The 26,720-nt window shown below is 52.2% G+C and overlaps 11 protein-coding genes across 11 annotated transcripts; 7 read left to right on the plus strand and 4 right to left on the minus strand.

The window, feature by feature from the left end:
* Nucleotides 1–285: 285 nt before the first annotated feature.
* On the plus strand, nucleotides 286–1,189 carry MTDH-0 (putative NADP-dependent mannitol dehydrogenase; the record flags this gene model as incomplete). The annotated part of the gene is made up of 3 exons (XM_036645643.1): nucleotides 286–910; nucleotides 961–1,049; nucleotides 1,106–1,189. The coding sequence occupies 3 exons, from the start codon at nucleotides 286–288 to the stop codon at nucleotides 1,187–1,189; spliced, it is 798 nt and encodes a 265-aa protein (XP_036489477.1).
* Nucleotides 1,190–1,790: 601 nt separating this feature from the next.
* STL1-5 (Sugar transporter STL1) lies at nucleotides 1,791–3,683 on the minus strand (the record flags this gene model as incomplete). Its single annotated transcript, XM_036645644.1, has 6 exons — nucleotides 1,791–1,999; nucleotides 2,056–2,186; nucleotides 2,242–2,635; nucleotides 2,682–3,169; nucleotides 3,244–3,507; nucleotides 3,571–3,683. The coding sequence occupies 6 exons, from the start codon at nucleotides 3,681–3,683 to the stop codon at nucleotides 1,791–1,793; spliced, it is 1,599 nt and encodes a 532-aa protein (XP_036489405.1).
* A 463-nt stretch (nucleotides 3,684–4,146) lies between these two features.
* On the plus strand, nucleotides 4,147–6,326 carry AMTR1-0 (Transcription activator AMTR1; the record flags this gene model as incomplete). The annotated part of the gene is made up of 5 exons (XM_036645645.1): nucleotides 4,147–4,217; nucleotides 4,274–4,497; nucleotides 4,551–4,854; nucleotides 4,913–5,490; nucleotides 5,545–6,326. 5 exons carry the CDS (start codon nucleotides 4,147–4,149, stop codon nucleotides 6,324–6,326), a joined length of 1,959 nt encoding a protein of 652 aa, XP_036489529.1.
* A 502-nt stretch (nucleotides 6,327–6,828) lies between these two features.
* Nucleotides 6,829–8,034, plus strand: xdhA-1 (D-xylulose reductase A; the record flags this gene model as incomplete). The annotated part of the gene is made up of 3 exons (XM_036645646.1): nucleotides 6,829–6,849; nucleotides 6,900–7,030; nucleotides 7,086–8,034. 3 exons carry the CDS (start codon nucleotides 6,829–6,831, stop codon nucleotides 8,032–8,034), a joined length of 1,101 nt encoding a protein of 366 aa, XP_036489530.1.
* A 675-nt stretch (nucleotides 8,035–8,709) lies between these two features.
* On the plus strand, nucleotides 8,710–9,487 carry acr-2-2 (Acriflavine sensitivity control protein acr-2; the record flags this gene model as incomplete). The annotated part of the gene is made up of 2 exons (XM_036645647.1): nucleotides 8,710–8,905; nucleotides 8,961–9,487. The coding sequence occupies 2 exons, from the start codon at nucleotides 8,710–8,712 to the stop codon at nucleotides 9,485–9,487; spliced, it is 723 nt and encodes a 240-aa protein (XP_036489469.1).
* A 957-nt stretch (nucleotides 9,488–10,444) lies between these two features.
* CGCS363_v013799 (Drug resistance protein) lies at nucleotides 10,445–11,905 on the minus strand (the record flags this gene model as incomplete). The annotated part of the gene is made up of 1 exon (XM_036645648.1): nucleotides 10,445–11,905. The coding sequence occupies one exon, from the start codon at nucleotides 11,903–11,905 to the stop codon at nucleotides 10,445–10,447; it is 1,461 nt and encodes a 486-aa protein (XP_036489470.1).
* Nucleotides 11,906–13,219: 1,314 nt separating this feature from the next.
* On the plus strand, nucleotides 13,220–13,810 carry CGCS363_v013800 (uncharacterized protein; the record flags this gene model as incomplete). The annotated part of the gene is made up of 1 exon (XM_036645649.1): nucleotides 13,220–13,810. The coding sequence occupies one exon, from the start codon at nucleotides 13,220–13,222 to the stop codon at nucleotides 13,808–13,810; it is 591 nt and encodes a 196-aa protein (XP_036490084.1).
* A 1,732-nt stretch (nucleotides 13,811–15,542) lies between these two features.
* On the plus strand, nucleotides 15,543–15,920 carry CGCS363_v013801 (uncharacterized protein; the record flags this gene model as incomplete). The annotated part of the gene is made up of 1 exon (XM_036645650.1): nucleotides 15,543–15,920. One exon carries the CDS (start codon nucleotides 15,543–15,545, stop codon nucleotides 15,918–15,920), a length of 378 nt encoding a protein of 125 aa, XP_036489580.1.
* Nucleotides 15,921–18,275: 2,355 nt separating this feature from the next.
* Nucleotides 18,276–19,904, minus strand: CGCS363_v013802 (putative transporter; the record flags this gene model as incomplete). The annotated part of the gene is made up of 1 exon (XM_036645651.1): nucleotides 18,276–19,904. One exon carries the CDS (start codon nucleotides 19,902–19,904, stop codon nucleotides 18,276–18,278), a length of 1,629 nt encoding a protein of 542 aa, XP_036489578.1.
* Nucleotides 19,905–21,645: 1,741 nt separating this feature from the next.
* On the minus strand, nucleotides 21,646–22,808 carry Akr7a2 (Aflatoxin B1 aldehyde reductase member 2; the record flags this gene model as incomplete). Its single annotated transcript, XM_036645652.1, has 3 exons — nucleotides 21,646–22,341; nucleotides 22,398–22,418; nucleotides 22,473–22,808. The coding sequence occupies 3 exons, from the start codon at nucleotides 22,806–22,808 to the stop codon at nucleotides 21,646–21,648; spliced, it is 1,053 nt and encodes a 350-aa protein (XP_036489579.1).
* Nucleotides 22,809–24,141: 1,333 nt separating this feature from the next.
* Nucleotides 24,142–26,408, plus strand: res2 (Cell division cycle-related protein res2/pct1; the record flags this gene model as incomplete). Its single annotated transcript, XM_036645653.1, has 2 exons — nucleotides 24,142–24,192; nucleotides 24,408–26,408. The coding sequence occupies 2 exons, from the start codon at nucleotides 24,142–24,144 to the stop codon at nucleotides 26,406–26,408; spliced, it is 2,052 nt and encodes a 683-aa protein (XP_036489577.1).
* Nucleotides 26,409–26,720: the final 312 nt, after the last annotated feature.

Raw genomic sequence — 26,720 nt, forward strand, 5'->3', positions numbered from 1 at the left:
TCCGTTGATAGATCGGTGGAGCGGGTGCGATCATGGTAGTGCACCCCGCACTTGAAGGCCGCAAAATATGCCCAATCGGGCAATATTGGCGTCACTGTGTGGGGGAACTCTCGACCGCCTCGCAACCTGTAAAGCATTTTGTCGACTTCCTGACACCTATTTTTGCAAGCGGGCCAGTGTAACAACATTCGACTAGGTACTTATTCTTCAATCTCACCACTACGCGGCTCTACAACCGAGAGAATTTACTTGACATCGACATCCAACCGAGAAACTTTGCCCATTATGCCCCTGTACAAACCACCCAATCCCGGCGCACCTGTGCTTTCGCAGTTTTCTTTGAAAGGCAAGGTTGCTGCAGTCACTGGCGGCGCCAGAGGCATCGGCCTGGAGATTGTCAAAGGTTTAGCTGAGGCCGGCGCCGATGTTGCTCTTATCTATGCCACCAACAAACAGGCCGAAGAGACGGCGGGCCAAATCGCTCAGGATACCGGAGTCAAAGTCGTGGCCTACCAGAGCGACGTGCGATCCCGTGCCTCAATAGCTGCAACTGTTGACCAAATCGTCGCTGATTTTGGACGATTGGATGTCATGGTCGCCAATTCCGGCGTCTGTGCCGATATCCCCAGTCTAGAATATACTGAGGAGACGTGGAAAGACAATAACAGCGTCAATCTCGACGGTGTCATGTGGACTGCTCAAGCTGCTGGAAAGATCTTCAAGCAGCAGGGGCGCGGAAACCTGATTATCACGACGTCAGTCAGCGCAACTCTCGTCAACATTCCCCAGAGGCAGGCTGCGTACAATTCTTCCAAGGCGGCAGCTGTGCATCTGGCCAAGAGCTTGGCTGTCGAATGGGTAGATTTCGCCCGAGTCAACTGCGTGTCACCTGGATTCATCGAGACTGACAGTGAGTTTTCATTCGCAAAGACTGGTATTTCAGACTTTAACGCATTATAGTGTTGTACATTCAACCGAAAGAGCGCTTCGACAAATGGATGGAGATGATTCCTGGCAAACGAATGGCCGACGCATCGGAACTCAAAGGCGTGAGTTATTCAAATTTCTCGCGCAGTATTCTGCCTATGTTGCTAACGTGATGAAGGTTTATGTGTTCTTGGCCGGTGATTCGTGCTGTTACATGACGGGGGCGGATATCATCGTTGATGGAGGATATACTTTGACATAAATGCGAGGATCTACGCTAGCAGCGCAATCCAATCGAATAGGGTGCGCATGCTGGTTTTCTTAAATGAGAGAGGGCATAGGCCAAAGTGTCCGCATACTGTGATCCCTCAAGCTTACAAATTGGGTGAACTTGTCGTGGTCTTAAATTTCGCGGGGGAGGAGAGCAGTGCCGTAGAGCCAGAATCACTTTGACATCCGTAGAGAACCTAGAAATAGACAGAAAAGGCATGTGGTATGCCCCAGTATTGGTCATCACATCACGCACATACATATGTGCAGGAATCGAAAAGTCGCTATACCATCTAAACATAGATCATTCACATCTATGTCTATAGACTATGACTTCGTTTCAGCCTGCCGATGTAGAAAGCTCAGGTCCTACACTGCGTGAAGCGGACTGTTCTCTTCTTTCCAAAAGCTGCGTGTAGCCTACGAGTCTGATTCGCTGAGGGCGGTTTGCAATTCATTGACAAGAATACACTTTATTTTCTGAAAATCACTCCGTAGAAAATGACCCACCCAACGTATACCTCATTCATTGCCATAATCTTAAGATAAGCTTCAACTCGTACGGTAAAATACTTCGCTTCTCCATTCATCGCTCACTCCACATGACGTGCTTCAGTCCGTGATGTCTTCTTGTCTGCCGCTTCAGTGACGCCGTCTTCGTGGGCGACACGCTCCACTTGAGCTTCCTCATGGTCGACATATTTCTGAGGTCTTTTGGTTCCAATAGCATCCTTATCCCCGATGACAATGAGCGGAGGGTTGTTGCGGTAATACTCGTCAAGATCTTCGAGAGTCCGGTTTGCTAGGAAACCCACGTTAGATGACGCTATCATTGTTACTTCAGTGATCAACACATACCTGTTTCCGGGTAGAATAGATAGATGACGGGTAGGAAGGCGGCATTCAAGACAGTGAAGACGATCCAGAACTTCCAACCCAGGTTTTGAATGCCAATGGGTGTGATCTGAACGATCACATAGTTCGTGATCCTGAAGTTATCATCAGCTTATCAGTGATTCTTCCCAGCCATAGGAAGTATCTTACCAATTTGTAGCAGTTGCTACAGCAGCACCTTTTGTACGCATAGCGATGGAGTTGATCTCGGTGGGATAAAGCCAAGGGATCCCCAGCATGCCCACCCCAAAAGCAATGTAGTACAAAAAGAAGAATACGATAGATCCTTCTGCTGCTTTCCGGTTGCCTCCCGCCTCGCCGAATCTAAGTAGAATGGTGATGACTAGGAAAGACAAACCCTGTCCTGCAGTTGAGATGAGCATCAATCCTCTGCGACCCCATTTCTCCACAAGCGTAATCGAGACGCATGAGAAGATGAGGTAGGTCACGGAGTTCACCGCGGTTAGCAGTCGAGCTAGCTCGGTCGGCAGTCCTACAGCGGTGATCAAAACGGTTGGGAGGTAATAAGACATGATGTTGATTCCTTGACATTATCAGTAGCTGCGAAGAAGCTGTAAAGTATCACTTACCCTCGAACTGCTGAATGAATTGGGTTCCAGCTCCCAAGATGAGTCGTCGGAGTGGTTTGGTCGCCTCAGGCTGTGGCCGCAAAAGATCTCGCCATCTGATTTGATGCTCTCGCTCGTATTTTATGCTAAAGAGGATCTCTTCCTTTTGTGAAACAACATAGACGTCATCTTGAGGCTTTGCCTCGAGGCAGGCCAAGACTTCAGTTGCCTCTGCCTCTCGGCCATGTGACATCAACCATCTGGGAGATTCAGGGAGCCAAGGCACCGTTGCGAACAGCGCAATGATGAAGACGAACTGGAAGGCAAGCGGAAATCGCCAGGCAACAGCACCGCCGGCAAAGGAGAGGCCGTAATTGATCCAGTTGCATAAGGAGAAGCCCGCGATGTTCATCATCATCTCGAACATGACTAACTTGCCTCGCCAATGTGCAGGTGCTGTCTCGGTCTGCCAGATCGGGGCGGTGGCTGTGTTGATACCGTTTCCAACTCTGCGGTTGACGAAGTAATTAGTAGGTGTGCTGGACAAATAAGTGGAAGCGCAACTTCATCCCTTGATACTTACCCCAGAATGATGCGGCCAACGAACATCTGTGCCAGACTATACGATGTGCATTTCAAGATAGCCCCGATAGTCATGATTGCCGTGCCAACGATGATGGATTTGGTTCTGCCGAGTCGCTCGCCGACTGTAAAGGCGACAATGGCCCCTAGAAAGCATCCAATATCGTAAATTGCAGTGACGGTCGAGAGCATTTGGGTTTTCTCCGGGCCAACTAGGTCATGCACCTCGAGGAAGTTGTCGGTTACAATGACACCGCTGAAGGACCTGTTTCTTCACTGTCAGAATTGCTTTAGTTGGGATGTGCCTTGTTAGGGGGTCATGACTGACGCCTGATCATAGCCAAACAGAAGCATGTCTGTTGAACATGCGAAGGTGATCCAATATGTGAGCCATTTTCCAGTGAGCCCAAAATACGGCTGCTTTCTTGTTGAGGTGACCATAGTTGTTGGTTTCGAGGGGTCCAGAATTCAAATTTGGGATGATTGCTGCTTAGCGGAAGCCTTCAGCATGACCACCCATCATCATTGGCCTCAATAGGTTCCTGTTCAAATATATAAAAATACTTTTTACGACACAAATCCGGGGTAAAGACTGAGCGGAATAAAGCGAAATGGCCCGACGTCTTCCCCGTGGGGTCGGTCTTACGTCAGTGATCAAATGCCGGGTAGACCATGCATCAATAATATGTTCAGGGGAAGGGGAGCCAACTTCGCAGAAACGCGCTAACGGTTTTGGGAAGATTACGCGGTGCTTTCCTACGCGAGGTTGACTGCACTGATGAGTAGGTAGGCGAGGGGTTTCTCACCTGCCCGGCTTTTTTCACTGACTTCAACCCTAAACTACCAAATCCAGAAATTTGTGCGACTAGACAACGTCTTCGTCGAACGCCTTGGAGATCAAACAATGCCACTGCCAAGCAGCGGAGCCAGACACTCAGAACGAATGCGGGGAAAGAAGCGATCACGGAAAGGCTGGTAAGTGCGTGCGTGATTCGCTGGACGGCGCATGGCATCTGCTGATTTACATGCAGCCCAGAATGCCGCAGACGCAAGATCAAGTGTGACGAGCAGCAACCCCAGTGCGGTCACTGCCGGAAGGCGAATCGCAACTGTCGACTGCAAGATTCGATATTCAGGCAACACGAACTATCGATTCGGTTCAATGACTCGGTACAAGGTGACCAAGAAGATGTCAACAACGTGACTGCTACATCTGAGACGGCGTCAAATGCCCCACTTCAGAATGTTGACGCCGGTAAACAACTGAACCCTTCATTTACGGCTGTCTTTTGCTGATAGGCTAAGCAGTGAGTGCAGTGAACTTACCTACGTCTGGTTCACGAGTCAATACTAGCATCTATCGAGAAGGAACAATTGATGCAGACGACGCCCGCAATGACAGTGAACCAGCGACTATTGACGGAGCCGGAGAAGGACAACCCTCACCGGCTACCGACGACCCGCACCTGGAACAAGACAATCTAAGTGTGGGGTTTGAAGTTCATCTCGAAGGCTCTCCTGCACAGCTTGAAGCTTCTGCGGTCGACCCTCTCAGAAATACTCAAGAAGAACTATTCCTCCTTAGACACTACTCAGAGTGCATAGCCCCATGGTGCGTTATCCAATAGGAAATTGGTCTTTTGAGACGAGCTGCTGAAAGGTCAAAACAGGATGGACCTCCTCTATCGTTATGAAGTCTTCAGTCGAGAGGTTTTGACCTTGGCCCGAGACCACCCGATACTCCGCTATGCAGCCTGTGCCGTTGCCGCCAAACAACTTGGCCAGATGCGAAGTCCCTTGTCGACAATTATTACCGGCAAGACTCAACAGGAAATTGCCGCTAAACTCCAACGCGGCCCATTGGGGCTAATGTGGTATGGGGCAAAATACTATGAGAAGGCGATACAAACGCTGGTGAAGTCAATCACTTCAGAACACCCCGCACAGAATTATGCCTCACCGCCGACGTCACTGTCGCAGGGTAATCTCATGATACGAGCAGATGGAGAGGACCCCATCGTAAGACTCCTCGGGACTTGCATCTTAATCCAGTATGAGCAAATAAGTGCGAATAGAGACGCGTGGTCTGGCCACTTGTTTGGTTTCTCCAAGCTGCTCGATCTCATCGACGATGGACGGCTACTCCATCCCGACCCCATGTTCGAGGCAGTGTATCCGTTTACCAAAAACATCATGCAAGTCAAGGCCGGATTTTGGAACTTTGTGGTGAACGATCTCGAGGAATCCTGTAAGTGAAGCAAATACTGGTTTGTTTCTGGGCCCTCGTTAATTCAGTCTCCAGTCGTATCACACAGAAGGACACGTATCGATACGGAGAATCTTGCTCTCTGGCGTAACATGGGTCTTTTGATTGAAGATAATGGGAGTCTGACTACAGGCGCTAGCCCAAACAGCCTCGCAAACACAGCGGAACACGCTAGGGATAAGGCTTTATCCTACACTCTGATACGCTACTTGTGCAAACTGATCAACTATCTAGCACCGTCATCACATCTCGAGACAATGCTGATTCAACCAAGACTGGCTTTCATGTCACTTGAAGGCCATTTCCAAGCCTGGTTTCAGACGATATCCCCGTCTTTCCTTGCGGACGGCACCTTCTTCACGGACAGGGGATCGAGCGAGGCCACACCAGACCTCTTCAGTCGTGAACTTTGGTTCAGCAACGACCTATGTGCTACCACGATGATGTACTATCACATGGCATGCATGCTTCTGCTGATCCACCGTCCATCAGAACTGCTTCCGGGAGACGCTGCTATCGGAGGTCGTACCTCGTTTGATCTTTTGCGGGCGTTTCGTGACGTGGAACATAAACTACAAGGTCACGCATCCGAGGTCATCTCCATTGTGCGTGGGACTCCTTGCGATGCAGTCAGACTTCGTGCCATTCAGCCCCTGTATGTTGCAGGGAGGTGCTGTACTCAGACCGAGGATAGGAATAGGTTGGTTGGCATGCTCCGGGAGATCGAAGATGATCTTGGAATCGTCACAGGGTACCGAGTCGAAGCTTTGCTTCAGGAGTGGGGTGTTGGACGTGAATCTCTTTCACTGGCAACATAGTCATCAGTGTAATAATAGTGAATCCGCTTTCATGGGACAGCCACAGCGAACTAGACTAGGAATACTGACCGTCTATCAAGAAACCTATGACGTAGCAAGGCATGGAACAACTGGGGAAAAGGGCTTTCGGGAAGATGAAAAACAATCTAGCCCAGGAATCGAATACCTCCACTTTTCGCGAAGTCACAGGACTCTCGGTCAAGTTGGAATCTAGAACTGCGGTCCTGGCAATCGATGCAACAACAACTGCCTCATCGTCAATATTTCCGTTTTAGGAAGTTTACGCGCCACCCTGCCCACAAGACGTTGCTGTGCGTCACGAGGGCCACAGCATTGACGATACGAGTGGTTCTTTGAGTATCATGTTTTGAGAAATGACTGATATTTTGAGCAATGAATAGATTACGCCATGCCTCATAAACCCGGGTAATTCTGGCATGAAGGGGCCGTTGACAATGGGAAAGGGTCAAGACAGTTGTTGCACATCAACTAGACGCAGACAATGGGATCTATCAACATGCAGGTATGTGTCGTATGTATCGATTCTTCAACTACCATCTAAACATCACGCAGAATCCTTCATTCGTTCTCAAAGACATCAAAAAGGTCGTCATCGAAGACAGGCCCAAGCCTCAACTCAAAGACGGCCATGATGTTCTCGTACACGTCTCACAGACCGGTATCTGCGGTAGCGACGTCCACTAGTAAGCCAAGCTCCCATGCCTTTCTCAGTGAATGCATATCTAACAAATTGTTCAGCTGGCAACGGGGCCGGATTGGCGAGTACGTTGTCAAAGGCCCCATGGTCCTCGGCCACGAATCCTCAGGCGTCGTAGTCGAAGTCGGCGAACACGTCACGCATCTCAAACCTGGCGACAGAGTGGCCATGGAGCCCGGCGTTCCTTGTCGTCGATGTAGCTACTGTCGCAACGGCAGCTACTTCATCTGCCCGAACATGATCTTCGCCGCAACGCCCCCCATCGACGGTACACTGGCCAAGTACTACATCAACGCCTCGGACTTCTGTTACAAGGTCCCTGATAGCGTATCCATGGAAGAGGCGGCCATGGTGGAACCTCTTTCGGTGGCGTGTGCAATCTGCGAGACGGCTGATCTGAGACCGCACCAGACTGTGCTCGTTCTGGGATGTGGCCCCATAGGAGTCCTGTGTCAAGCCGTGGCGAAGCTTTGGGGCGCCGGCAAGGTTGTCGGGGTTGACGTCGTAGAGAAAAGACTCGAAGTCGCCAGGAGCTACGGCACCGACGCGACGTACACCCCTCCTCGCGCTGGAGAGGGCGTTGACCCGATGGCTCATGCAGAGACTATCGCTGCGAGGATGAACGAGGAGTTGGGTCTGGGAGATGGCGCCGATGTAGTGCTTGAGTGCTCCGGTGCGGAGGCTTGTATACAGCTCGGCGTGTTTGCGGCGAAGAAGGGCGGAACTTTTGTGCAGGCGGGCATGGGCAAAGACGTAGTTGCTTTCCCAATCACTGCAGTTTGCACAAAGGCGCTATGCGTCAAGGGCTCGATAAGGTACAAGGCCGGTAGCTACCCGGCTGCGATTGAGCTTCTTTCTGGTGGCAAGATTGATGTTAAGAGATTGGTAACGCATAGGTACAAGTTTGAGCAGGCTGAAGAGGCGTTCGAGTTAGTCAAGGCTGGAAGGCCTGATGTATTCAAGGTTATGATTGAGGGTGTTCTCGAGTAGATACTGGAAGATAGATACTGGAAAACGAGCCCACACAAAGAGCAGGACATTGTCTTTGGAGACCGATGTGGTAGAACCAACTCCGTTCTAGCCAACATTACGTGGGTTCTTTCTCGGGTTTGATGAATTTGAAGTCAATCACGTTTCATTCTGCAATCTTCAACGCCGAAATTACCACTCAGATTGAATCTCTGATTTCTGGTGGGCTCCGGGAATAATACATAGCATGCGGGATTGCTCTGCATGAAGCAAGATGAGCACCGCTAATACTATAGACTAAAGAGCGGCACGGCCTGCCTCAAGGCCCCGACTGTCCCCTACGCACGTAATGCATTCAGGGGCGTTTTGCGCTTGACGCGGCTGACTAATGCCCCTGGATGACCGCCTTGGAAAGGTTTTCAGCAATAGCGCCGAATTTCGTGGCAGCACAATGCACACCATCACTAATGACCCCCTTTCTATCCAAGTACGAATCGACTTCTTGCTTTATTGTTCATTCCATACCGCAGCCTGGTCATGAGTTCAAAGCCGGGAGCATGCCACAACTGTAGGCGCAGCCGCTTGAAGTGTGACCGATCCCTTCCGCACTGCCTGAAATGCACCAGTAAGGGACAAAGTTGTCTAGGCTATGGCATTCTGTTACGGTGGGAAAATGGTATGGCGAGTCGTGGGAAAATGGCCGGTGTTACATCCGACAACATGAACAAGATCCAAAGGGAAGATACGAGCTCGACTCTACAAGCGGCATGGCCTCCTGTCGTGTCTGCAAATCAGCTCCCGTTCGCTATCTCGAAGCCGAACTCTCCTCGCTCGCTCATAGACCCGCTTGCGCAAGATCTGGATTATCGATCGAGGAGATATCTGAACTATTGTAGGCTACCTTCGCCCGCTTGGCTGCTGTTCACACTAACATTCTTGGTTGAAAGTTGCAAGCGATGTCTGTAGGAACTTTGTTCTCTATGATACCCCCAATGATAATCCATTCCGCGACCTCATTGCGATGGCGTACCAGCAGCCCATATTGTTGCAGGCGATTATCGCCAGTGCAGCTTTGCACATGTCAAACGCCTATCAACAGTCATCAAGTTCTCTGAGCATCTTAACGACGAGGGCTTCGACTCAGGGCAGCACCAGCTTAGCGAGCTCTCTATCGATTGGACCGTACACGACATCTCATCCGGAGACTTTCCATGATGCACTCAGAGCCAAGCAGCGGGCACTTTGCCTGCTGAAGTCTGCTCTCGAGAACACGGCTTCCGTAGATGTTGATGTGACTCTCGCAGTGGTACTTCTCCTCATTGGGTTCGAGCTCATTGACTCTGGGCGGAGCCCCTGGGTATTCCACATCAATGGTGCCAGAACGATCATTGAGAAGCTGATCGCATTCGGTCCAGAGAAAGCGACTGCTTTGAGCCCGCTACGCAGCTGGTTGGTGTCAAACTGTTTGGTGTAAGTCATCGTTTCAAGTAATTGATAGCTTTTAAATTGACATGCACTAGGTATGACCTTCTTGGATCATCATTCGCGAATTCTCATCTACCGTACAGCGGTGGGCTATCGACGACTACTATGTCACTGCTTCAAGATGCAGAGGGCAACCATTGCTCGTCGTTTCCGGCGGCCCTCCTTCCTTTGATACAGGCAGGGGCTGGACTATTGAAGATGAACGACGTTTCCATGTTTCCGGGTAGCTTGATCAATTCAGGACAGCAAGACGCGCTTCATCTCTTACAAGCCGCGAAGTCGTTCGACCCAGCTGTCTGGGCCATCACTTTACAGCCACGCTCCCCTGCCGACGACCTCCTTCATCGCACTATAATTGCCTCTGCACACAAGGCGGCCGTGTGTGTCTATCTCTCTCGCATTATCCTTGCTCTGTGGCCCAATATAGGATTACCAGATGATCTGGAAGTCTTAGCCGCCGAGATCATCACCCATCTTTCCAATATGCACCCAGGAGACGCATTATTCACAGCAACAGCTTGGCCGGCTTTCATTGCTGGCCTTGAAACGGCTGACCCTGCGAATCGTGCTTGGGTAGTGAGAAGATTCCAATTGCTCTGGGGAATGGAGCCTTGGGGGGTTACCAGAGATGCTCTCGAAGCATTGATAACCATATGGGATGGGAGGAGAAACGAGAATTTCGTAACGAGAAACATTGACCGATTCTACGAAGAGGAAGAGAATTGGACTTGGATCCACAAACTGAAGAATATGGGCATCGACTGGTTGATTGCATGATTGTAGGTTGATACCAGATGATATATCATTGGGTTGGTAGAGATCTATTGCCCGCTGACCTGAAATACATAGGAGACTACTATAATCTGAGATCACCCACTGGGTAATAATCATGAGTTTATAACCACCTGGTCTAGCAAAGAATTGTGAGCAGAGGTCTAATGTGGATTCATGCACCTCGCGGAGTACCATCTCTGTTGGCCGATTGCCTTTCGTGCTCAGCCATTGCCTCTTTGAGGAGTTCAGCCTTCTCGTCCGCGGTCAAATCACTACTAGCCTTAGGTACCTTTCCCCAGATCGCCAGAATTAACAAGCTCGTGGCTGCAGCACCCACTCCAAACCAGAATGTGTTCTTGTAACTCTTCCCCAATCCTTCTTCATCTACCGTTGCTGACTGGATGATGTCCGTCAGAGCAAGAACGAAAGCTACACCTAGCTGCAGTACAGAATTAACAACACTTCCAGCCAGCCCCTGCTGTGATGTAGGAAAGGTTGTGGTCACGAAAACTGTCATCAAGATCGTAGACAGATCGATTCCCACGGTGCTGAAGATGACTGCAGGGAAGACCCATGCCCAATAACTTCCCCCAAGGGGAATCAGAGCTATGAGAAGTTGTGACCCTACGGCTCCTAGACCGGAAATGATCAACAGCGCACGCCCTGGAACCAGGTGCAAAATGAAGCCTTCGATGATGCTGAGAATGAGGCCTGCAACACCGAGAGGCACATACCACGCTACCACCTGCAACGGACTGGCAGACATGATGTTCTGGAAGTAGAGTGTGCCGTAGACAGAGAAGATGCCCCATGTGCCGTAAAGCAGAAAGAGAGCCAACAGGAGAGGGCTCATGCAAGGTGTAGTGAAGATCGAAGCTGGCAAGAGAGGCTGAGCAGAGATGCGCATTTCGATGTAGACTGCCGCAAGGAGTGACGCGACACCAAGTATGAGACAGATTGGAATATATGGCGTTCTCCAACCTGCAGGGGCGTGTGCTGATTGCAAGATGGAAAACACCACTAGAGTGAGGCCACAGACAATCGTGATGGCGCCGGGGTAGTCCATTTTGGCTTTGGTTGGGGGTTGGTCTTTCGCGGGTTGATCCTTTGAATGAGGACGCGGAATAGACAAGACTGAAGTTAACAGCGTAATTGCCGTCAGAATGGCCCCGATCCAGAAGTAAAAGCCCCAGCGCTTGAATTGCCCCACGATCCCTGCCACGAGAATGCCACCAAAAAATCCTAATACCGCTGAAGTGCCGTATACTGCAAAGACGAGGTTTTTGCGTGGCCCAGGACGATACAAGTAACCCATCAGCATAACACCAGTAGGTAAGAACGCCGCAGCCCCTAGCCCTTGGAGAGCCCGGCAGAAGTCAAGCATCAGCGGATTGATGCTGAACCCGGCTATTATGCTCCAGGCAAGAAGCCAGGCAAGACCCCATATGAAGACGGGATATCCACCCCACATATCGCCCAGCCGGCCAAAAACGAGTAAGGTACTGGCGATAACAAGAGAGAAGGCGGTCGCTGGCCATACGCTGGCTGCCTGCGGGATGTCGAGCTCTCTGATCAGTGTTGGGAGAATGACGGTGAAGCCCGAGACGAAGTATTCTGTCAAGAATTGGGACATGGAGATGCTGAAGACGAATATTATCTCGCTCCAGCGGGTTATAAAAATCGGAGGGCGCTCACGGCCAAGATGCTCGATTCGTGTTTGGAGGGATTCGTCAACTTCGGGTCTGGTTTCCGCAGTGTCATCGCGGTCCGGAGAAGGATTGTCGTTTAGTAGAGGATCGATCCTTGGTGCTAGAGCCCCAGGGCTACATTCCCCCGGCGAGATTGTCGATGTTGCGAAAGTGTTGCTCAAATTCCGCTGAGGCGGTGATGCACGTAGTGATGGTCGTGTCATTGTCTTTCAAATACAAGATCCGGAATTCGCGCAGATGTGTAAGGTAACGAGCAGAGGCTCGGCTATGAGAGAACGAGGACAACAGGTCTTAAAACATTCTTCTGTCAGGTAAATCACCATCTCATTTGTAATTCAAACTCCCGAAGATGTAAATTTTCGGGCCATTGAGGTTGTATGGCAACCTAACTCCACCGCCAACAGCTTCCAAGGGTTTGAAATGTTACACAGGTACTGGCTTATACGTGCCTGTACCTAGTCCACACACCCGTCTCGCTGAGTGGCTTTGTATCTGTTTGTTCTTACCACTAATCGTCAAGTTTCCTACTAACAAAATTGAATCACGACCGTTTGGGAATTCCTAGCGACCTATCAGCTATCCTTATTGCGGACGAATGAGGTTGAAAACCACTATGTTCACTATGATCCCCATCACTGAGGTCTGTAAAGCTTGCCAGACGAGGCGTCAGGGGATGTGACGCTAATGCACGACATGCGTCTTGGCTGCCTATTTGGGGTTAGCTCAATCCCTCTGCCAGCATTGTGATTGGGTCGAGATTCAACCACGATCTGTAAAGGCTACACTCTACTTGTCAATTTGTGTTGTGATAACATCAAGTGTCAGTTGGGAAGTGAATTGTGTCGTGATGGCATGAAGCTTTTGTCAGCTGGGATTGGAAATCCAGGTGTATTTGTAATCCAAGGCCAGTCTTTATATCTCGTGAACTGCAGTGTTGCCAGTAGATTGGCTGCTTGCAAAATTCGGTCTTGCGTATCGCTCCGAAACACATCTTTTCTACTTCTGCACATCTCACAATGTCACCAGTGATACATTGTGTCCGCCATGGACAGGGCTTCCACAACGTTGGAGCCGGATGTTATACCCTTCCTGATCCTCGCCTGACTCCCTTGGGTGAAGAGCAGAGCATGCTTTTGCGCAAGACCACCTTCTCAGATCAGTCAAAGATATCCCTTATCCTTTCTTCTCCGCTTTGCCGAACACTTCAATCTGCCAACTTATTGTTTCAACCTGCCCTCATGGCCAGCAATAAGTGTCACCCTGAGATTGTCGCCATTCCCGACGCTCAAGAAACCTCGGATGACCCGTGCGATGTCGGCACTGATCCAGCAGTCCTCCGCCGAGTTGTAGCCGAGAACAAGTGGCCCGTCGACCTCTCCCTAGTCAACGACAGCTGGAACGACAAGGCTTTAGGGACTCGCTATAGCCCAGAAAGCAGCGCTATAGCAGCCCGCGCCCGCGACGTCCGCTTCTTTATCCGACAGAAGATCCGACAACTGATCGAGCAAGGCGATACAGACCCTCAAATTGCGCTCGTAACCCACGGCGGTTTTCTGCACTACTTCGCCGATGATTGGGAGGACTCATGGCTGAACCCTGGAACGGGATGGCGGAACTGCGAGGTCCGATCCTACGAATTCGAAATAGACGTCATGAAGGATACAGATACGGAGGCCAGGCTCATTGAGACAGCGGAAAGTCGACTGAAAAGGGGAAAACCCAATCCTCAACCTTCTAAGGAAGAGCAGGCGGGGCTGTTTGAGCAGACAATGGAGAATTGGGAAAAACAGGGGCTGAAAAGACCTGACAGAATAGGACTCCATATCTGAATAGGTTTATTGAGTAATAACATGTGATGATGCGGCAATCATGCACTATATCTATAGGAACAAGATGTAATGACTCGTTCGGGTGTGTTCGTGACTGGTGCGGCCTTGTGGGTGATTCATCGACCCTATGAAAGCATGGCGCGTCCCTTCCACCCCTCAGTTGATACCAATCCCTCCAAATTTTAGGCAACCTACCATCTGAGGAACCTCGACCTTTGAAGTGGTACCATCGCCTCGCATGAGCTTTACCTCCCCAGTAGACATGTAGCAAGCATCGGATAGCATCGCCACGCATACCTTAGGATGGGGATTTTCATGCCACTCAAAAACAGGTTTCGTTCCATTATGGTTGGGCCGATTAATGGGCTCTCTCCCGTCAAAATGATCGATGAAATCTCTCCTTTCCCAAACTGGTCAGTGGTAACTGAAAGCAACGTTTGAGTTCCACCCGAAAATCGGCTTCCCTCACAAGCGCAGATAAGCACTGTGGCGAGATCTATATGTAAATAGCGAGAGGTGCCCGAGTAGTTGACCCCACCGTCCGGAGAAGCCCCGCAGGCTTGAGCCTGGGAAATCTCTGCCGCTGCCGATGGATAAGTATATGTGCGGAATGCCCCAGAAGTGGCATAGCGCACAGCATACCACAGAGAAAAATTGTCGTATTCACCATTGGTCCCCAGATGAAGCTACCACCTGACACCAAAGCTGAAATCATCTCAACTTTCTTCCCAAGTCACCAGTGTTTCTATATATCTCCCAACATAGCACTTGCTTCTTGTGTTGGCAATACTTTCACTCAAACATCGATGTTCTGCTAGAAGAGGATGTCTGAAGAACAAGGGTATGGCATTGAGTTCAACGCGGCTAAGCAACTTGCTTATGCTCCTCCATCATCGATCCTGACTATGAAGGATCTTATTCCCGAATCTACCGCATTGCCTCCCGTGGCCACTGCCGAGCCTTTCCCGTTCCTTCTCTCGGTGTCTTACTGCACAAAGATGGACTCTTTGGCAAGGACGTTCTCGATCGTTACCCCCACAATACACGCCCTAGATCCGTTCAACTCCGTGGCATGGCTCATTATTATACCCCTTTTATTCATCAATTATGGGATTAACCTAAGGTTCTGAGGATCGTGAGTGATCTCACTGGAGTTCCACTCATTCCTGCCCTCTACTACGAATTCACAGCCAACTGGCGACTTTCAGCAGCTATCAGCTCAGATCCCTACCGCGGACAGTCTCACGATTGGGGTTTCATCCCGCCTGTACTTCATGAAAAACGGAGAACAGACCTTTGACTGGGACTCATGTGTCAGTGAATGAAATCCGTACACTGGCCGCAGTTCGAACTTCATGCGGCAGTCGTGCGTATTACGGGTTTTCATGGTATCCTGCTACCAACAAGACAAGCACGGCTGTATCCCACTGACGCCGGCGCCATCGTAGTTGGCACGCAGAAGTTGTCACGATGTGAGAACGGAGAAGTTGCGACAGCATACTGGGTCGATTGCCATGGCCCTTCCAACCCACGCGCGGGTGGGTACCAGGACACGGCGTCGTCATCTACTAGAGCAGGCTCATCCATGGCCTCATGCGAGTGGCTCAACCTTGCGGTTGGCTGCGATACAGGAAGCTCGATGCGTGGTTCTGCTGGGCTTGGAGGACTCTTCGGTAGTCGCCCTACTCACGGCACCGTGCAGCTTCGTCACGCCATGCCCCCTTTCCCAACCATGGACACCGCAGGATTCTTGGCCCGCGACCCAAGCTTAATGGACGCCAAAAGCAAAGAACTCTACAAGAGCAACTATACCTCGTACGACGACGGCAGTTTGGAGTACCCGAAAACTCTATACGTGCTCGACTTCCCCACGACAACTTCTGCGTCATCACAACGGATCCTCAAGTTCTCTCAAGACTTGGCCCTGGCCGCCTGTCTCCATACGATGGTCACCACAATGAGCCTCAAGAATGCATTGGAAGCCACAGCTCCGGCTGTATCGACGCAGCCGTTGTCGGAGTTTCTGAGCCTTACTTATACTTTTGTCATTACCAAGCATCAGACCAGATTCTTGCGGGATCCTCTCTACAGAGATTATGCACGTGACTGATACACGGACTGCTATTCTCGTGGACAAAGCTGACCTATCTTCTCCCTTTTCAGCTGTACACGATGGCCGTTTGCCTTTCGTCGACCCTGTACCCCCCATGCGCTGGGCCTGCGGCGATACGCAGCCCGACAGCTACCACACCGCCGCAATCCACAACAAACCATGTTCACGGAATGATCCAACAGCAAGGTGCTTCCCCGGAGTCTAATAGCAGTACTTGTGCTTCTGCAATCTTGCTCCACACCGACAGCACCGGCTATTTCCCTGCCCACAATCGTTAGCTCTCAGTACCATTTGCCGCTAGGTTTCTCCGGCGGTGAGATATCGATCTTCATTGAGGCACCCGACACCGTTTCCACCATCGGACAGATTCCCTCAATCACTGGTCAGATGGATAACTTTTCTGTTTTTGTTAATGCCATGGCTGCGAAAGGCTGGGAAGGGGTGGTATCTAAGCTGACAAAGGACCTCGTTGAGGCTGGCATTCTAAATATTCCAGAGACGGGTTCGACTATTTAGAGAGGAGAGATATCACTAGGAGGACAGTCTTCAATGTTCACTCGCTTGATCTGAGCGACGGGCACACCGCATTGTATTCTGAAAAGAACGGCATGAGGACATATCCTCGGGGGTTCAGAAAAAGGTCTTATGGGTTTGTCAAATGACACTTGCTTGTTTTATAAGGACAATCGTATGATTGAAAAGCTCCCCTTGGTATTGCCAACTTGTGGTTCTCAGCATTCTAATAAACCCATTTCCATTGCTATGGTGGGATGGCTGATCTTTCCGCCACTTGGGGCTGCAAACTGGCTGCAATCAACGATACTCACCAAGAGGGATACCTGATCAGCCAAAGCATCACTACTTACATGCGGAATCTTGCCTCTCATCTATGCGAATGTTGTTCAGTGGTTGAAACCTTGTTCACCCACTTCTTCCATTTGGTGGTCTTGAACAGGCATAGCACACTTTTTTTGACAATCGACAAGTTGTAGAAAACTCCGTTGGCAGTTTCTATTTTATCAAAACACCTCCACTGCATGCTCCTGGCTACCGGACATTTGCGCATTATGACGATTCCCAAAAAGCTTGCTCAACTCCACGCAAAAAACGTCAAAGTGGTCTCTTTCCACGGTCATGATCCAACAGCGCCCTCTGCGTTCCTCACGTCATATGACATCCGAAGTCCACTTACCTAAACAGGAAACAAACCACTCACCAACCAATCACAACACAGCACACTTCACCACCAAACCAAACCCACACTCCACCCTTCCGCACCCACGATACCTTCAAAACTCATCATTAAAAACACCAAAAAAAAACATACAACACCGGGCATTCGCCAGTCGTCACCGACCTGACTACTACTCCGGCCCTCATTAGCTTATCTATGGGAGAGCGGACGGGATCCCGAGTTTTCCAATGGGTATGGTCGTATGTGGCAGAGGATCGCGTCGAGATGGTCTATATCCTGTGAGGAAGACAGACACTGTGGTCCGTGAATGATGTTGAGGTCAACTTTAGCAAGACATCCAAATTCACAAAGGCCCAAGTTGCGGTATCGGAAATCTCGGGGTGGCGGGTCCTCCAGCTGCTGCTCTGCGGAAGGACCGGGTACGTGGAGCTCTTCATCTCGGGTTCGGGCTGATCGCTGGAGACGCCCCTGTTTCATATCAAAAAACCGTCCCCAGCCGCAAAAAAATTCAAAGCTCTGCTCACCTTGGACGTCTGGTTGGACAATTACCCAGCTCCATGATCTGTGGGCTTCGTATGAATGTTGTGCGAATATGGTCGATGAGAGGTCCGAGTGGGAAAAAAACTAAGACCAGCTGCTACGATTGGTTAGGATTATGTGAAAAGAAAATAAGTCAGTGAACGTTTTTTGTTGACGGTTTTGAGCTGCGGTGCAGCCAAAAAAATCGCAAGTTGCGTTTTGTTCTTGTTTCCAACGACTACCATCCAGCAGCTTCAACAGCTCGTATCTCGCTGCTTTCTAAACAGAGACAAAGTAAACCTATCTCTCCTGAGGAGAGACGTCTATGCAGAGAAACAATTAAACCTGAGAAAGAAAGCAAAAAGAAGAAGACGGCGAGACGAGGCTCCCATATGCAATGAAACGAAACAGCTACATCCCCACGGCACGCAATGCCCCATTCCTCCTCCTTCGATCCGCTGCGACGAAGCATCCCAGCTTGTCGTGATCAAAATGCTGCAGTTGTAATCCAATGCCAGTTACCGCTGGATCCCCGTGAAAATGCCCATACTTAACACAGAGAAGAAAAGAAATAACAAAGACCAGAGTGACCATCGACGCCCTCCCAACGCCGCTGTATGCAAATTCCGAGCTCACGTCTAATCCTGGCGTTCATCCCTGTCGCTATCATCGCCGCTATCGGTGAGGTCGACGGCCTTCGTCGCCTCGATTTCCGTCATCTCACGCCACGTACTCCAGCTGAGCATACCGAAGGCGAGCATGATCATGATGCCACCAAGGAGGGCCGCAGAGCTGAGAGGTTCTCCGGTTCTGAACCAGTCCGTGATGGCCACGATGAAGATGGTGAGCAAGCTCGCCACGCTGGAAAGGACGGGGCTCGTCAGGCTGATCAACACCAGGAAGCTGCCTGCGAAAGTGGCGTTCATGATGACACTGGCGAGGAGCATCCAAGCAGTGTAGCCTGTGGGCAGGGAGAAGGTCTCAATACCAGTCCAGTGGAGGATAGGTAAGGGAACCCAAAGAACTGTGAGAGTGAAGGCGCCAATGCAGGAACCGAACGTGTTGGCGAAAATCATTCCGCGGCCAGGAGCAACGCCGTCTGGCGGGCAAGCAAAGCGCTTGTAAAGGACCTCGTACAGACCGTAGAGCACGGAGCCGATGCCGATGACCAGGTTGCCAGTCAGTCGCTCGCCGGCCTCCTTCTGGTGCGCCGCATCGTCGTCTCCGGGACTGGTGTCGCCGTATGCGACAATGAGGACGCCAGCGATAGCGACAAGCACAGCCATGGACTTGTCGAGACGCAAAGGCTCTTTGAGCAGTGGCACAGAGAATACGTAGGCGAAGAACGCAGAGCAGTTGTAGATTGCCGTCAAGTCGGAAGGCGTCGTCAAGTTAACTGCGACATACCAGCTGAAGCCGGCGATAGTCAGAGCGGTCGTCACGAAGGCTGTAGTTCTGATGAGGTACAGCAGCGGTGACTTGCGCGAGAGCGAGTTGGGTCGCGCCCAGTCCAGGGTCTGGTTCTGAACCATGATGGCGGTGCTGTGAAGCAACTCGCAGTGACGGCGCCAGAAGGCAGGCCAGGGAACGTTGCGCTTCTGGATGCGCAAAATCAGCAACTGGACGGGCCAGAGTATTGACCAAGAGCCGTGGGTGAGGTAGAGCATGCAGTATGCCTTATTCCAGCCGAGCTCCTGCTGAATATACGCCGACAACTCGGTCTGGATAACGAAGGAGAACAAGCTCAACACGAGGAAGAAGGCAGCGTAAATGTACTTCTTACGCGCGTTGGCTTTAGCTGTCGAAGGAGAGTGTGCGCGGAGAGTCGAGCCGCGGGAGAAGGTCGGTCGGTTAGGGGTCAGCAAGGGGCTGCCACCTCTCGAGCGAGTGGAATAGCCATGGCGCTCGTCGTGAAGGTGATCGTCGTCGTCGGACTTTGGCTTAAGGAGAGGCTGGCCAGAGCGAGAGTCATGGTTCCGGAGGAGGGGTGGTCGTCGGTGAGTGTCACTCATGGCGTCGTCGTCGTCGTAGTCGTGTTCGAAATAATCGTCGTCGCCGTTGCGCAATGCATCAAATTCGGCCAGGCGCTGGTCGAGCCCGGGGCTCAGTCCAGGGCTACTGGTTCCGCTACCTATGTAATCGGAGATGTTGGATTCGCATGTGGTTGCGCTCGGCAGAGCGGGCGACGGATGGTTGGAGTGTCGTGGTGAACGATCGAGTCGGTGGTTGAGGGATCCGTCCGGCCCGATATTGAGTCTGGGAGGCATAAGAAGTAGATTGTAAAACAAGAACCAAAGGGAGAGAGGGCAGAAGGGAGTATAGATAAGAACAAAAGGCTAAAAATAAGGAGGGACTTGAATGGGAATCGCTGCTGCGGGAAGCTGGCAGTCAGTGGGAGAGAGGAAACAGGCTCAGACTGGAAGACGATATGCGAGTCGTATGCGAGTCGAGGTTTGGTAGGCAAGCGTGGTGTGGATTGGTATGGACAGGCACACATTTGATAGGGACAGTGACAGTTTGGCTTGTTGGAGGACACATGTTGCTGCATTGAAGTGGATACAAGCGTGCGTACGACATGCCTGGCTCCTCAGGAAACCTCCTACCGGGCGTGGATGCTGGATACTTGGCCGAGTACTTGGGGGTCTTGGACTGTGGCAGTACACGAAAAGGGTCAAGAGCAGCCCTGCGATACGTAAGTTTTGCATGGGGGACGCACGGCGGCAGGTAGCAAATACCGTACGGGAGCAGGTACCTACCCTGAATGACGACGGGCAGGTACCCACGAGCATTGAGAGGAAGTAGCGACTAGCAAGTACCCTCCTTCCTCTGCGAGTCTGTACCTTCCACATCGCAGTTCTGTGGCTTCTAATAGGACGGGTCCACGACGCCGAGACACCGCTAACTTGGCAACTGGGCGCCGGCCGGAAGGACGGGGGCTGGCGGTTGGCGCGGAAGGCCCTTCCTGGCGGTGCTGCCCTTTCTGCCCTTCCTGCTGCCCCTTCCACGTCGTGCGCTTTCCAAAGATTACAGGTCCAGCCTGGTGTGTTCCTCCCCCTCCCTCCTTCCCTTGGGTTGCCACACCACACCTCCCACACAGCACACACACACGTTCCTCCCTTCTTGAGCATTTCCGCAGACTGCAGCAGCGTGTCAGCCCGCACAGGCAACTTCCCCCCACACTTGCGAAAGCTGTCGGGTCCCTGTCTGGGGGCACCAAGTCCCCAAGTGGCCCCCCAGTGTGCGCCGGTGCTCACTCAGTCGCTGTCGGGTCTCACCCACGGAACCCCCAGCACGCACTCACGCACACCCTCACAAACCACGCCGGGCCGCTCAAAGATTCCGCTGTGACACGCAAAATCCATGCTGCTCGTGTCTCTCCGCTCCCTCCTTTCCTCCCTCCCTCCCTTACTAGCATACCTTATTTCAAAGTCAGACACCCACACAGTCGAGGTCACGGTCGCCTCTGCTTTATCAGACCCTGCCGAATGTACGAATCAAGTACCCCAATACCACACCCTTCCACCAATTCTCGCGCCCGTCACAGGTTGCGGTCATGGCCGTCGTGACAACTGAACAACTCCGCAACTCTGTCACCTGCGTCCCCGATCCGCTGAAAATGCTCGCGCTCGCGAATCCTAGCGCCAACTGCTAGACCGCTAGCAGACCGCTGCGGCGGTACAGCCTACAGTTGGGAAGCAGGCGGGAGGGCCTCAAAAGCACCTTTACGCCATCACGCATTCAGTCGCATGACTTACATGGCCCGCTGCCACCACACGCTGACAGTCTCCAGCCCACACTCATCCCGCGCCGAAGACCACAGTAGATCCGACAGCACCCATCTAGCGATATCGTGGACCATCCACATGTGCATCGGATTTGACATCTGATAGTGCCATCTGTCCCTTTCTTCAATTTACTATATGCCATGATGCCTGCATTTCTACGGCAGTTTCCCCTTCAGATCAGAAAGCTTCCCGCCCATCGGTCCGTTTCCCGTCATCAGTCGCCTTATTTGGCCCCCGCGCTGAACAGGGCATCCCGGGTGTCGTACTTGTACTCAAGATCCAGGTGCCAGTAGTTGGTCGTGTCCGCCTTTGAGATGAGCCACGCCTGATCCAACGCCTGCACAACCTCGTCGGGCAGAGGGCCCTTCTCGAGGTGGTTCAGGTTGTCCTCGAGTTGCGCCACGCTAGAGATGCCAATGAGGATTCCATCGTTGCCGTCCTTGATCTTGAGGTTCGAGTGGTGCACCGTCCATCTCAGCGCCGTCTCAATGATGCTGAGCCCGTGCTTCTCCACCGCGGCCTCGATCGTCTGCAGCGCCTTGAATGTGCTCTCGCGGAAGTAGCGCTTGCGGTAGTTTCCGCCCGTGCCGTGGTTGTCAGAGAAGCGGCCCTCCGTCGGGACGATGTCCTTGGACTTGATCTTGCCCGAGAACAGCCCGCCAGCGATGGGGTTGTACACGACAATGTCGAGTCCGTAGCGGCGACAGGCCGGGATGAGCTCGGCGTCGATGCTGCGAGTAATGACGTTGTACATGCCCTGGTAAACCGTCGGGCGTACCCAGCCGTTGTACTTGCACGTCAGCACGACCTCGGCCACCTCAAAGGCAGTGAAGTTGCTCAAGCCCAGCTTGACAAACTTGCCCTGCTTGTGGAGCTTGTCAAGAGCCTCGAGCGTCTCGGCGAATGGCGTTGCGCGATCCTGTAAGCGGTCGTTAGTTGCATGCCAAGTCACACAAGCTCAAGAGCAGCTCATACCGCGGCATGGAGGTACAGAATCTTTGGATACCAGTTAGCTGAGTCCTTGCGAGAATCGATTTCATGCCAACTCACATCAACGGAGTCGGTTCCGAGCTCCTTCAGACTGGTCTCAACAGACTCAATAACCTTGCTGCCAGCATGATCACCGGCCGAGGAAGGATACTGGACCTTCGTGGCCAGAGTCAGTCCTCTCTCCTTCCACCTAGCCTCGCGAGTGAAGGCCTCCTGCTTCCTGCCGACGTAGACGCGAGCCGTGTCGACCTCGCTGTAGCCGCGCGCCTGGAACACATCGAGGGCCTTGTTGAACGTGTCCAGATCGGTGATTCGGGCGCCGTCGGACTCGTTGGGGCCGAAGGTCATGAGACCCAGGATGATTCTATCCTTGGGGTTTGAGGCGACGAGAGGCATGGTGAAAGTTGGGGGATCCTTGAGTTGCGAGGAGCACGATAAGCCGGGAGCGATAAGAGGGGTTACCTTGGTTTGACGGGGTCTCACAAGGCAGAAAGATCAGAAGGAAATAACACACACAAGTTGTCTTTATATGAGGCTTTTTGGGTCCGATATCGATCACTGGAGTTTACAATGGTTTGGTCCGAAGAAGCGATGTCGTGATTAGATAGACTCATACGGCAGCCGTCAAAGTGGGTTACGAGAGTTCAGACCCCACCACCATGGCGGGGTAGATATGCGACAACTGAAGACGTCACGGCGCTGGGAATGGAAGCATTACTAATGGAGGACGTGCCCGGTTGGGACGAGGAGATGGAGGATCCGACGGGAAATCGGCTTTTCTTACTGGAGTGCCGAAAGAAAATAAGGCTGCCGAAAAGCTAAAGATGGGATCAGACGTCAGCCAGTTGCAGGCGAACAACGGGCCTTGGACGCGAGGAAGGACTGCCTAAGCGATTGGCAATGAGCATGACGGGAATGGGCATAGTTTCGCTTTGTTCGTGATAAGTCCGTTAAATCCTGTGTGTGTTGTCAATTGGCTGAAGCTGATCCTGATGCTGCCTAGTCTGCGTGGCTGGCCAGGACGCATAGTGGACTTTGTGGGTGACGGTTCGCAACTGGCCACCTTGGACTGATCAAAATGGCCTCATAATTGGAGCCGATGTCTTCCATCTCTCCAAGCGCCAAGAGATGTTGCAATTGCAACGCTGGATGAAAGGTCTCTCGTCTTGTCTCACCTTCAGCTGTCAGGAGCCATTCAGCCTCCGCAGGGGCAGACTTCTCCCCCCGCCGTTTGCCAGTCGCCCTCTGGTGGCGCCTTCTCAAAGGAATGGAATGAACGCGAGCTCGGTCCACCCTGCATGCTGACACACGTGACCCAGTCACTGTGTTCCTTCCTTCCACCCCCAAGCCGGGGGCCCACTCTCCCCAATGGCGCTCGGGCCATGACAGGAGTGCTTCGCGCCTCAGGCCCCCGCGACTTTTAATTGTCTTCGCGTAGAAAGCGCGTCAACCCGCGACTTTCGCGTCCTTCCTTTCCCAACGCCTGGCAGGAGCATCCACCCGACTCTGGTCAAAGAAAATCCGTGATACCGGCCCAGCACCTCACCCCAAGCCTCACCGAGCCCTCGCCAACAACCTCACGACCACCGAACGCCACAACGTCCTCCCAGTCCCCTCGATTCCGACCGTTTTCTTCCTGGCCGTCTGCCCGAACGAACGCTGCCAAAGTGCCTTCTGCACCGCTTACCCCGAGACGCCAGGGCCTGCCCCTTGCTCCACGAAGTTGACCATGGTCAAGGGCAATGCGCAGCCCGGCATCTACAGTGCTACATACAGTGGTGTAAGTCATTTTTTGGGTTCAATTCGCGGTCAGCTGGCCCGGCCTGGAATTCACGGTGTTGCGATTCGACTTGGCGGCTTGACTGGGCGCTTAATCCAGCGTCCAGGGGGGGATAGCCTCGCCTGATATCGACATCCCGGGCGACATTCTTTGACATCGTTGTAATCTTCGTCGCAAGTTTCAACATTGCAGTTGCTGACAGGAATATGTCCTAGATCCCCGTTTACGAGTTTCAATTCGGAGATGATCTCAAAGAGCATGTTATGCGAAGGAGGCAGGATGACTGGATCAATGCGACACATATCCTGAAAGCTGCTGGGTTCGACAAGCCCGCCCGAACACGCATTCTCGAGCGAGAGGTCCAAAAGGAAAAGCACGAGAAGATTCAAGGAGGCTATGGAAAGTACCAGGGAACATGGATTCCTCTCGACAAAGGCGTGGCTCTTGCCCAACGCAACAATATCTTCGACCGTCTGCGACCGATTTTCGAGTACGTCCCGGGCGACCAGAGTCCCCCTCCCGCCCCACGACACACCAGCAAACCCAAGGCACCGAAGAAACCCGCGGTGCCCAAGTGGCCCAGTGCGAGCTTTCAGCAGCAACAGCAGCCCCCTCCGCCCACTGCCAACAACTCAATGCAAGGCGCTACGCAACTCGAGGAGTTTGAGGCCATTGACGGCCTAATGAATGAAGACGATACTCCGGACAACCTGACTGTTGCGTCTGCCTCCTACATGGCAGAGGACGACCGTTTCGACATGTCACACCACTCGACCGGCCACAGGAAGAGGAAGAGGGAGGAGGCTATCCAAGATATGACCCAGCAACAGCACTCTCTATACGGAGACGAGCTTTTGGACTACTTTCTTCTTTCTAGAAACGAGAAGCCAGCATACCGCCCAGAGCCGCCACCAAATTTCCAGCCAAATTGGATTATCGACTCGGAGGAACACACAGCTTTGCACTGGGCGTCGGCCATGGGTGATTTGGACGTCATCAAGCAGCTGCGTCGCTTCGGGGCGAGTCTGTCGGTGCAAAACGTGAGAGGAGAAACGCCCTTCATGCGCTCAGTACACTTCACAAATTGCTACGAGAAGCAAACGTTTCCGCAAGTGATGAAGGAACTGTTCGATACGGTTGACGCCAGAGATCATTCAGGGTGCACTGTCATTCACCATGCTGCGGTGATGAAGAACGGCAGGGTAGTCAGCCACTCATGCTCAAGATACTACCTGGACAACATTCTCAACAAACTTCAAGAAACACATGAACCTGCCTACGTGCAACAAATCATCGACGCGCAAGACAATGAGGGCAACACCGCCCTTCATCTCGCAGCACAACGGAATGCCAAGAAATGCATCAGGGCGCTTCTTGGTCGTCAGGCGTCAGCCAATATTCCCAATCACGAGGGTGTACGGGCAGAGGACCTCATCGCTCAGCTCAACGCAAGCAAGAAGGATCGCGGGCCTCAACGCTCATCCTCCCCTTTTGCGCCGGACTCTCAACGGCATGTCTCCTTCAGGGACGCCATGCCGGAGAAAATGAGCAGCAAGAAGCTCGCTCTGACTTCTTTTAACTCGGAAGCCGCCAATACGGTGCAAGCACGCATCACGCCTCTAATCATGGAGAAGTTCCAGGACCTGGCAGGCAGTTACGACGAGGAGATCCGGGAAAAGGACACGGCCGAAAAGGAAGCTCGCCGCATCCTTTCAAATACACAAGCAGAACTTAATGCTGTGCGCCAACAAATGGCCGAGCTTGAAGCACAACTTGAGGCGGACGATGGGGCTGCGCAGATCATGAGCGAGGCAACTTTGGCCAACCACCAAGTCATGTCACTCATCACGCATCAAAACCGTCTCCATGTGCAACAAGCCGTCGATCAGGAGATAAGCATGCTCAACGGCGACGTCGACGAGGCCACATATGACGACCGGCTGTCCCTGGCTCGGCAACTCCAGGCAATGCTCTCGGAGCAGAGGCAGTCAGAATCAGACTACGTCGAGGCGCTGAGCATGGTCGGCACTGGGGAGAACATTGACAAGTATCGCCGTCTGCTACGCAAATGCCTCGACCCAGCAGACGCAGAGAACCTCGACGCCAACCTGGATAACCTCATTGGAGTAATGGAGGAAGATCGCGATTTGCCATCTGACGGCCCTGAGCCCATGGACGTCGGTATGGGCATCGGCATCGGCATTGGCGGCTTGTAAGCTCGGAGCACGCTGTCATCATTACTGCCGCAGCGAGTTTTGCTCTTTCGGGAAAATGAGAGTACCCGACAGCTCGGGTTCTGGATGTTGCATGTACAAAGACCTTTTCGCGCGAGACTTTGGGACGGTTTGACCAATCTCGCCAGATTCACGAGGCCCAAAAAACAAGGAGGGGGGCGGCTTCATGGGGTTTATGTTTTGAAGGCTTGTTATTCCTTCTCGGCGTTTCAAGGCGATGATATGAGAGAGCGCGGGGGGTTCGTGGATTGGAAGGACGCATTGGATTTGATATTTGCCAGACTAAGGTAGTCT

Source organism: Colletotrichum siamense (assembly GCF_013390195.1).
Source record: "Colletotrichum siamense strain Cg363 chromosome Unknown KSG_Cg363_contig09, whole genome shotgun sequence".
Classification (NCBI taxonomy): domain Eukaryota; kingdom Fungi; phylum Ascomycota; class Sordariomycetes; order Glomerellales; family Glomerellaceae; genus Colletotrichum; species Colletotrichum siamense.